This window comes from Arachis ipaensis, chromosome B06 (assembly GCF_000816755.2).
Source record: "Arachis ipaensis cultivar K30076 chromosome B06, Araip1.1, whole genome shotgun sequence".
In the NCBI taxonomy this organism is placed as follows: domain Eukaryota; kingdom Viridiplantae; phylum Streptophyta; class Magnoliopsida; order Fabales; family Fabaceae; genus Arachis; species Arachis ipaensis.
Window position 1 is genome coordinate 124,258,256 of NC_029790.2, and position 10,886 is coordinate 124,269,141.

The window sequence follows — 10,886 nt, forward strand, 5'->3', positions numbered from 1 at the left end:
AAATTTAAATGATTAAATAAATTATTTATATAAAATAATAAATATATATAAATATAAAATATATTAAAAAAATTAAACTATATATTTAGGTATAAATATATAATAGCTATTTTAGTGATTAACTTTTTGTATAACTATAATATTTTTAATTCGAAAAGTTAGGAACGAAATTTGTTGAAAGGATTAATGGTTGTAAAATTTAAGACCAAATTGATTCTTTGAAAAAGCTTAAGAATTTAATTGATTTGTGAATGAAAACCAAAGCTACATTAATTGTCTAAGCTCTTTTAGTAGTTAAATGTGTTAAGATAGGTTCTATAAATAATAAATATGAATCATATCAAAACCTAAACATGAATTAAATCAACCTACAAAAACTACTTTGATTTTATGAAAACTAAAATAATTTATCGCATATCAAATTAAAAATTACCCTTCAAAGAAAAGTACTTGCTAGGGCTGTTGGAATTTGAATGCGTACTTATTCTCCATTTGTAATAGTGTAGCACGTCATCTATGTGGGTTGTAGAGGATAATAAATATAGAGATGATATATGGATTTTTTATTTTAATAAATAAATTAATTATAATAATTACTGAAATAAATAATTTAAAAAATATTTATTGAAATAAATATTCTTCTCTCATCTCATTATAAACGAAATAATTTTGCACGTATCTCGTTTACATAAAAAAGTTGGTGGGAGAGATTAAAATGGATATGTTTGATCAATTAGTATTCAAAAAGAGTACATAAAAATTTTAGATTAAATTATGATCTATTAATTTAAATTTGAAAAATAAAAAATTCGTATCGTGTTCAAGTTCGGTAATTGTACCCGCTTTTAAAAATTGAAAGATGAGAAGCGTAAAGTTGGCACTATAAATAAAATACAAAAAGATGAGATAACCGTGAAGTTGGCACAATAAATAAAACACAAAAAGATGAGATCACCTTTTTTCAATTATTAGGAGAGGTTAATGGGTGGGAGATAACGGTTTCAATTCTCTTCCCACTCTTCCATTAATCTCACTTAACAATTCGCAAACCGTTATTTTTATTTTTCAAATTTAAATTGATGGATCATAATTTAATTTAAAATTTTTTATGTATTCTTTTTTAGTACTAATTGATCAATATATCTATTTTAATCTCTTCTGCCAACTTTTTTATGTACTAATTGTATACTAAAATTTTGGATTAAATTTGGATTATTGATATTATTAATATTTTTTATTATTTTTAATTTATTTTTTTAAAAAAAATACATATATCTCGTTTACACTGTAAACAAGATAAATATAAAATTATCTCATTTACACTGTAAACGAGATAAAAGAAAAATATTTATTTTGATAAATATTTGTTAAATTATTTATTTCAATAATTATTATATTTATTTAATTTATAAAAATAAAAAACCCTTCGAGAATCCCAAAAAAGTCGAAACAAATTTTGACTTTGAACAATCCCTCAAGCAATGAAGGATAGTCTCAGAGTGAGCTCAACATCTAAGACAGAAATCCGACTTAGCCCGTTGAAGTTAGTATCGAAGAGCAGCGGTAGGAAGAGCATTTTGAGCTCCCAACCAGAAAATGAGTTTTTCCGAAATATGCAGCTTCCAAAGCCACCTCCAATCCTTTCTAGCATCCCAATTTATCAATTTATTCAAAAGCCCAATATAACTATTTTTTTGCAGTATACGCTCCCTTGATCTATCTCCAACCAGGATCTATCTCCAACCAGACTCAAATTCAACATCCAAAGACACCCCATGCAGGCATTGAGTTATATATTTTAGAGGTAATGACCAAATCAGTACCCGAAAGATTAAAACGCTGACATTGCGGTACCTGACTATTGTAATCGACAAAATGGTACTTGGTTAATTTTAAAAACTGACAAGCGTGTCCATAAGTTTGCCAGACCAAAACTCCGGTGAGGACAATACTTACCTGGACACCGGATTATGCTGACAAATCATATTTTAATTGAGTTGTAATTTTTAATTAATTAATTTGTTAGCCTAGGTGGAAATTAATTTCATTTTGCCCCAAATCAGAACTCTTTGCCCTATTCCCAAATTAACAAGCTCTCTGAACTTCTGCCACTTGAATCCCTGCTTCTCTAGGTGGAGTCCTAGCGGCGAACAGGGAGGCGAAAGAGAAGCTCGCCGTCGTGTTAGTCCGGTGAAGAGGAGGCTGTTGGTGGCTGGCGGTTAGGGAACTAATGACAGAGGGAGAGAGAGCTTCGCGGAGGTGGTGGGTCTCGCACAGAGCCAAGGAGAACCGGCGGCGATGTGGTTGGAGGTTAGGTTCTGGGCTCGGCGGAGGTGAGGTGCGGCGATGGTGAAATCGCGGAGGTGAGGCGTCGAAACAGTGAAGGTGTGGAGGCGCGTTGGGTGGTCCGCGAAGGTTCGGTGGTTCTGGGCGGCGCTAGGGTACGGACAGGGGAAAGATGTAGAGGCGAAAGAAGAAGAAAGAGAGAGATGTGGTGGCTCTGTGTCGGTTGTGGGTACAGACGCCGGCTGCGGTGGTGATGATTGGAGGCTGAGGCGAGGCTAGGGTTCGGACAGGAGGGGAAGAAGACGGAGGCTGGACGCGAGCTAGAGGTGATATCGCGAAGAGGAGGGTCACGGTGGCTCGGCCAGTAAGAGCGAGGGAGGAGAAGGTGGCCGCCGCTGGTTGGTTGGTTTGGGCCTGCGCCTGGGCCTGGTTATGATCTGTTTTTTCTGCATATGATGTTTCCGTGGTTTCGTGTTTGTGGAGGCTGAAATTGAAGGACCTGACTCGTTCCAAAAGCGAGGATGTTCGAACGAGTTGAGGCTGAGTGAACTCGCCGGTTCGGCAGTACTCGGCGTTGTGTCGTAGGTGTATTGATGAGTGAGTCTAAAGGATCTGACTCGTTGCAGGAGGGAGGGTGAGCGAGTGAAAGGGTGTTGGAGTTCATGTTCTTGAATTCGGTTGTTGTGGGAGGAGGTGAAGCGGGAGGTGATGGCAATGGTGCCAATGACGAGGTTGACAAAGATGAAGAGGGAAGAAGGTGTTAACCAGCTGGCTATGAGAAGCGTCATTGAAGCTGTTGGTACTGCCATAGAGAGCTTGTTAATTTGGGATCAGGACAAAGAGTTCTGATTTGGGGACAAAATGAAATCAATTTCCACCTAGGCTAACAAATTAATTAATTAGAAATTACAACTCAATTAAAACATGATTTGTCAGCATAATCCGGTGTCCAGGTAAGCATTGTCCTCACCGGAGTTTTGGTCCGGCAAGCTTATGGACGCGCTTGTCAGTTTTTAAAATTAACCAAGTACCATTTTGTCGATTACAATAGTCAGGTACCGCAATGTCAGCGTTTTAATCTTTCGGGTACTGATTTGGTCATTACCTCTATATTTTATTATCATGCTACTTATTCTTTTATTTAAAATTGTTATTGAATTCTTTTTCTTTTTTGTTGTGTAATTCTAACTTTTTTAAAAACAACGTGAAACGTGTGAGAGCAAAAAATCTTTCATAACATTTCTTACTCCTGGTTGTCTTTATTATTTGTTGCTTATACTTTACTAAGATTCGTGTAGTGTACATCTGAAAGCTTAGGACCCGCCAAAAATAAAAGTGTTGGATGTTATTATATTTTAAATTATAAAAATACCATTTAGCGTTTTTGCTAGTCTTATTAAAGAAAAGTGTTAATTGGTGATAAACAAAAATTTTAGGTATTTTTTAATACCAATCTTATTAAAAAAAAACAGGTTTATCCACCCTAAAGGGATTTCGAATGATTAATGTTTTATTCTACTAATATAGTAATACTTGTCTCCTATCATATATTAATAGATGATCTGAGCGTTCAATAAATGACATGCAAATGAACTAAGCATCTCAATAGTCAATCCTAGTACAAGATTGACATAACTAAAAATTTCCTATTTTTACATAGCAAATCTTCTTTCAGAACATTGGGCACATGCCATTTCCAAAACTGATATAACAACAATCAACCCACATATTTATATACAATATTGCATAATGTTTGTAAAGCTATCTGAAACTACAAGGATGGAACCTGATGCAAGATTGTTGGGGAAAGGCCACCATAGCAACTAAGAGTTGCATAAACTACCGGAATGTACACATGATAGGATAGGATAACAGGAGACTGTGAAGCAAAGAAAAACTGCATAAACTATCTAAACCTACAAAGGATAGAACCTGATACAAGTGAGGTGAAGGCGAAGGCCACAAAGGCCACGAAGGACAAAACCACAGATGCATTTGCCATGTCCGGGAATTTATCCTTACCCCAATTGGACTCCCAGTCATAAGCTCTAGTGGCAGCCGATGATGATGCCGACATTAGAAGATATGTCAAGATCTGTAATTGAAAACAAGCAATTCCTCAGTTTCTTTATAAGGTAAACTAGATAGCACGCCTTTCCAGATCATGATATGTGAGGCAAAAAAACAGTTAGTGTTTGCACTTTGCAACCAAGTGTTGCAAGTTCAATTATACTAAGTATGGACCATCGGTAGGCAAAAATCTGCTATGGAAATATAGCAGTTAGCGCTGCGGCATATAACATAAGGCATAGCAACCTATATATATAATATTAGGGTGTAAAAGTAATATATTCTACTAAGAAATACTGACATAAAACATGTAGAAGCAGCCTGAAGCTATAATAAATAGAATATATAGAATGATATCTAATAATCGGTTATACACAATAAAAAATAAAATAAAATTTCAACGAAAGTTAAAATCAACACAGTGGAAAAGAGTGTAAGAAGGCATCAAAGATTTTTTCCAAGAGCAGACCCCAAAAATTCTCAACTGGATTTCCCAGCTAGACTCAAGTTTTCCCTGTGGTCCCCTAGTTTATTACTTTTCATCATAAATCACCAGCACCAATCAATACTACAACAATTTTCTGAGTCACCATAATAACCAAAACCCAGAGATGGGGCTACTGTTTGTACAATACTAACTAATGAACTACATAGCCATGAATTAAAACCTCTGAACGTGGGATAAGTACCTGATCCATTACAAAACTGAATAAAGCCCTCAGCTGGTGCTCCACAATGTGCTTTCTTGTGAAAATGTACTTCACTAGATCACATATCTGCAATGCGGAATACATAAACCCAATAGCATTCACTGACAAGCTGTACCTGCAAAAATCATACACTAACTTTTATGTGTATTCAAGCATGACTTGATAAACTAGCATTCACGGAAGAACTTTTGAATTAACCAACCAATTCAAGCATTACTTCATTGGGAAATAATCATATTTGAGCATCTGAAATCCCATAGGGGGCATCGCTTTCCTATAACCGATTTTTCCATACTTGGGAGTCAAATCAAGACCACGGTTAAGGGGAAGGAGTATGTGCCCCCAATCGGGTGACCAACCATGGGTTGGTTCCAATCAATCATGCCATATGTATGCCAAAAATCAGCCACCAAATCAGTTACCCATGTAAAATACATATTAATACAAAATAGGGTTGTTTAATAACACATGCATTTATACACAAGTATATGGTGGTAATTTGGTGGCTGATTTTTGGCGTGCACTTAACATTTTTTGTTCCAGACATTACTGACATCAAGAATCAAAATCCACTCTAAAGCACACTAACAACTTCAATAGCATAACAAAGAACCAATTCATAAAATGGAGAACCAAACCAATAAAAATTCACATAACAGAATATCACAAAAATAAAACTAAAAGCACAGAAAATAATTTTTATTTTAACTACTTTAATATGTACCTGAATTCCTTGTATCTATAGAAAGAGTCCTGTGCCCAGCCCTTTCGCTTATCGGCAGCCAATACTGAGAGAGACATCAAACAGGATGCAAAAGTGGCGATTCGAAGACTCAGCAGAACTTTGCTCCACATCGCTATTTTCTTAGACCTCAACATACTCATCACATCTGGTCTCAACCGCCGATTAGTTCCGCCGCCGCCGCCGCCGCCGCCGTTGCCATTGCCATCACCTGCGGAGGCTTGTTTGACATCATTGACGCCGATGAAACCCTCTTCCGCTCCGGGATCTACCCTGGTGACCACGTTAGGCTCCACCTGGAACCGATGAGCCACCACAACCGGCACCGGCGCCGGCACAGGAGGGAACCTTTGGTCTTCGATTGGAGTGGCTTCGTCGCGGAGGGAGAAGTGGCCATCGGAGATCGAGGATTCCGGCGAGGAAACGGCTGGAGACTTCCTCGGCGGCGACGGCGAAGAGGACACGTGGCCGGTGGAGGAGTGGCCAGAGGAAATCGAAGAGTCGGAGATGGAGTGAAGCGGAGGCGAAGGGGATTTGCGGGTTCGTAGTGAAGAGGAAGGAGGAGAAGGAGAGTGGAAAGTGATGGTTGAAGATGAAGGTTCGGTGAGTGGGTTTTGGTGTTGATTTTCATTGTTATTGTTTTGGTTTTGGTTTGAAACTGAGTCTGATGCTACTACTTCTACTTCTTTTTCCATTGTATTTGATTCTTTTTCTTCTTCTACTTTTTCTGCGACCTCCTTTTTGGCGTCGGGATAGGCTAAGCTTTCTTTTTCGCTCATCGTGTTTGCTAATTTTACCACTCAACTCTTGCCACTCAACAATGGCCACTATAAGAATTTCACTTTTGAGTTCGGAAACGGGCGATGGTAGGTGCTCTGTCTAATTCACAATCACACAGTTTATTATCACGGCCATTACTGTTACTGTTGCTTCCATTTCGATATGTCTACCGTCTACGCGTGTATGGCGACGTAAACATAATTACTTAATTATATGAATAGTAAAAAAAAAAATTCAAAATAATTAAATTTTTCTGTAAAATGTTTCATATTATTAATAATTAAAATTAAATTAAATTTTAAAAAAAAATATAACCTAATCAAGTTCACGAGTAGGTTAGTATTATTTTACACTTTTTTTTTTAAATTAAAGCTATTCACCTTTTTCTGTCATTTTATGATTAAGGATGAATATGTAATGTGTTACCATTCCTCAATCCTCATTCCTGTCAATTATATTTTAACACATTTTTTTCGATTATTCTCTGTATATAAGCGCTTTTTTTTTCGTACAAATCATTTATATATTTTTTTTAACATAAGAGCTCAACACGAGAAAGTGGAGCAAGAAGCGAATCGATGCAATGACATAAAAAGTAGAAATAATGCTTTCTTAATGTCATCTCCGGCATAACCATCAACAACAAAAAGGATCTAGACTACTCCATTTTCTAACACTGTTTAATGATTTCTAAAATACCTCCTCTGCACTCCCTTCCTTGTTACTAAAAATCCGCCCGTTTCTCTCTAGCCAAATGTTCTAAATAACTGAACAGAAGCATATAAGCCATTTGTGACACTCTACCTTCATGTTAGTAGCACATGTCCAATTCTCGAATTGTTCTTTTAGGGTGCCCGGAATTGTCCACAATCTCCTTAATTCAGATAGCCATTGACACCACACCTGCCAAGTAAACTCACAACCCAGAAACAAGTGATGAATAAGTTCTACTTCTTTATTACACAGAACACACATGTTATCACCTTGTCTGATAATTCCCAATCTAAGTAGTCTTTCTTTAGTATTCACTCTTCCTACCAGAGTAAACCAGGTAAATAACTCCACTCGTGGCGGCACCAAACCTTTCCATAAGGTTCTTATGAAGTTGTAGCTGGTTATGTCCTCCGGAAGAGATTCTGACTGTACTACCTGCACAAAAGAGTTAGTTGAGAATATACCTTCCTTGTCAAATTTCCAAAAAATTCTGTCTGGCTTATCATGTGCCAGCTTTACAGGTCTTAATGTCTCATGCAATTGATCCACTAGGTCCAACTCCTACTGGTATAAGTCTCGCCTCCACTGGAAATTCCAAATCCACTCTAACCCATCCCAGAACCCACAATCCCCTATGACTGATCCTTTTTAGTTTAAAATGGAGAAAAGCCTCGGAAAACTCATCTGTAGCGGACTACTTTGTAGCCAGACATCTTCCCAAAATCGAGTCCTCCTTCCGTCACCCACCTCCATAGACAACCCCGCAATCATCTTATCTTTCACAACATTATCCCTGAACTGTAGCTGACAGATATCCTTCCATGGACTCCCTCTAGTAGGTAATGTTTGAGCTGATAACATCACACTGGGATTCAAATCGTAACAGGAGCACACAACCTTCTTCCATAGTGGACATTCTTCTTTTGAAAAGCGCCACCACCACTTAAATAGTAGTGCAGAGTTTCTAACCACGGCATCACCAATCCCCAGTCCACCCAATTTTTTAGGGGCTTGAACCACCTCCCACTTAACAAGCGCCAGACCATTCCTGCCTTCCTCCTTGCTCCACAGGAATCTCCTCTACAGTGATATCAACTTTTCTGCCACTGCCTTCGGCATCTTATACAGACTCAAGTAGTACACCAGCAAGCTATTTAACACAGATTTAATTAGGACCAGCTTACCCGCCTTATTAAGGACCTTTGCTTTCCACAGGCTAAGCTTCTCCTCCACCTTGTCAATTATCGGTTTCCAGGTCCTGACCAATCTTGGGTTCGCTTCTAGAGAAATACCAATCTTGGGTTCGCTCCTTATTTATATTAACACGCACACATTTTTTGTCGTATCGTTATTGTACGTTCTTCTTTTTTTTGCTGCACGTTTTTTTTCTTTTTCTTCTTTTTTATTATTTTTCTCTCTCATTATCGTCGTCACTAACATCACCTCTTCCTCCTCCTCTTTCTCCTTTTTTCATTAGAATTTCTTCTCCTCCTTCCTTTTCCTCTTTCTCCTTTATCATTAGTTTTCTCATTGTTGAAGATAATGAATAATTCAAGTTCAGATTGTTAATTGAACCAAAACGAAATTTATTATTGTTTTGAATCCAATCAAGTAGCTGATGTATGGTTCGATTCTAGTTAATTTTTTTGTTAGTAGTTTATGATTCTGTATGTGAATAATGTTTCATAGTTGATAGTTTAAATTGAATTTAATATAAAAGTTATGCATTAAAAAATATTTTTCTATATTTGCAGCAAATTTGGGTGTAACACGAAGATATTTGAGTGTATTCTTTAAGAATTCCTCCTCCTCCTCCTCCTTTTCTTCTTGTTTTATCTTCTCAAGTTTCTTCTTATTTTACTCTTTTAACATGAATAAAAATAAAAAAATCAAACAAAGAAGAAGAATAAATACATAATGATACAAAATTATTTGGAAGATGATGAACTTACATTCATTCAACTAAAAGAAAGAAAGAAATAAAGAAAAAAAGAAGAAGAAAAAAATACAGTATTAGAAGAAACATTTTTCTGTATTTGCAGTAAATTTGGGTGTAACACGAAGATATTTGGGTGTAACACGAAGATATTTGGGTGTATTGTTTAAGAATTTTTGGTGTACGTGTGCTGATAAGTTTTGTATAATTCAAAACTTTTCCTCTTCATCCCTCTCATTTTCTACTGCTTCTTCTTTTTTTCATCATCACCATCTTCTTCTTTTTTTCTTATTCATCTTTTCCTTTTTGTTTTACCTTCTGATGAGCGGATATTTTATATGCTTTTTGGGGATAATTTCATATAGTTTTTAGTATGTTTTAGTTAGTTTTTAGTTTATTTTCATTAGTTTTTAGGAAAAATTCATATTTCTGGACTTTACTATGAGTTGTGTGTTTTTCTGTAATTTCAGGTATTTTTCTGGCTGAAATTGAGGGAGCTGAGCAAAAATCTGATTCAGGCTGAAAAAGGACTGCTGATGCTGTTGGATTCTGACCTCCCTGTACTCAAAGTGGATTTTCTGGAGCTACAGAACTCGAAATGGCATGCTTCCAATTGTGTTGGAAAGTAGACATCCAGGGCTTTCCAGAAATATATAATAGTCCATACTTTGCTCAAGGATAGATGACGTAAACTGGCGTTCAACACCAGTTCTCTGCCCAATTATGGCGTCCAGCGCCAGAAAAGGATTAAAAGTTGGAGTTCAACGCCAGAAATGGATCCAAACCTGGCGTTGAACGCCCAAAATGGCTTTATGCACGTGAATTGCTTAAGTCTCAGCCCCAGCACACACCAAGTGGGCCCCAGAAGTGGATCTCTGCACCATCTGTTATGGTTTACTCAATTTCTGTAAACCTAGGCTACTAGTTTAGTATTTAAACAACTTTTAGAGACTTATTTTGTATCTCATGACATTTTAGATCTGAACTTTGTACTCTTTGATGGCATGAGTCTCTAAACTCCATTGTTGGGGGTGAGGAGCTCTGCTGTGTCTCGATGAATTAATGCAAGTATTTCTGTTTTCCACTCAAACACGCTTGTTCCTATCTAAGATGTTCATTCGCGCTTAACTGTGACGAAGGTGATGATCCGTGACACTCATCACCTTCCTCAAACCATGAACGTGTGCCTGACAACCACCTCCGTTCTATATCCGATTGAATGAATATCTCTTAGATTCCCTAATTAGAATCTTCGTGGTATAAGCTAGAACTGATGGCGGCATTCATGAGAATCTGGAAAGTCTAAACCTTGTCTGTGGTATTCCAAGTAGGATTCTGGGATTGGATGGCTGTGACGAACTTCAAACTCACGAGTGCTGGGCGTAGTGACAGACGCAAAAGGATAGCAGATCCTATTCCGGTATGACTGAGAACCTGCAGATGATTAGCCGTGCGGTGACAGCGCACTTGGAATCTTTTCACTGGAAGGATGGATGGTAGCCATTGACAACGGTGATCCACCTACATACAGCTTGCCATAGGAGGACGTGCGTGCGTGAATCAGAAGACAGAGGAAAGCAGAGATTCAGAAGACAAAGCATCTCCAAAACTCCAACATATTCTCCATTACTGCATAACAAGTAACTTC

General features: G+C 37.3%; 1 protein-coding gene and 1 long non-coding RNA gene across 3 annotated transcripts; one reads left to right on the forward strand and one right to left on the reverse strand.

The window, feature by feature from the left end:
* On the forward strand, window positions 1,433-3,387 carry LOC110263553. Its single transcript, XR_002349373.1, has 2 exons — window positions 1,433-1,804; window positions 2,133-3,387. It is a non-coding gene; the product is annotated as an uncharacterized LOC110263553 (long non-coding RNA).
* LOC107605331 (CASP-like protein 4A3) lies at window positions 3,865-6,758 on the reverse strand. Of its 2 annotated transcripts, XM_016307183.2 has the most exons (3): window positions 5,791-6,518; window positions 5,046-5,181; window positions 3,865-4,381 (listed from the first exon to the last, which is right to left on the reverse strand). In XM_016307183.2, exons 1-3 carry the CDS (start codon window positions 6,501-6,503, stop codon window positions 4,193-4,195), a joined length of 1,038 nt encoding a protein of 345 aa, XP_016162669.2. In that variant the 5' UTR covers window positions 6,504-6,518; the 3' UTR covers window positions 3,865-4,192. The 2 variants fall into 2 exon arrangements, with proteins under 2 accessions (XP_016162669.2, XP_020960633.1); XM_021104974.1 differs by lacking the exons at window positions 3,865-4,381; window positions 5,046-5,181 and adding an exon at window positions 5,218-5,450 and having other exon boundaries at window positions 5,791-6,758.

Coding starts and splice junctions, on each gene's coding strand:
- LOC107605331 (XM_016307183.2), bottom strand. CDS start 6,503: ATGGAAAAAGAAGTAGAAGTAGTAGCATCAGACTCAGTTTCAAACCAA. Junction 5,182..5,790: donor TATAGATACAAGGAATTCAG/GTACATATTAAA, acceptor TGATTTTTGCAG/GTACAGCTTGTCAGTGAATG. Junction 4,382..5,045: donor TCAGTTTTGTAATGGATCAG/GTACTTATCCCA, acceptor TTTCAATTACAG/ATCTTGACATATCTTCTAAT.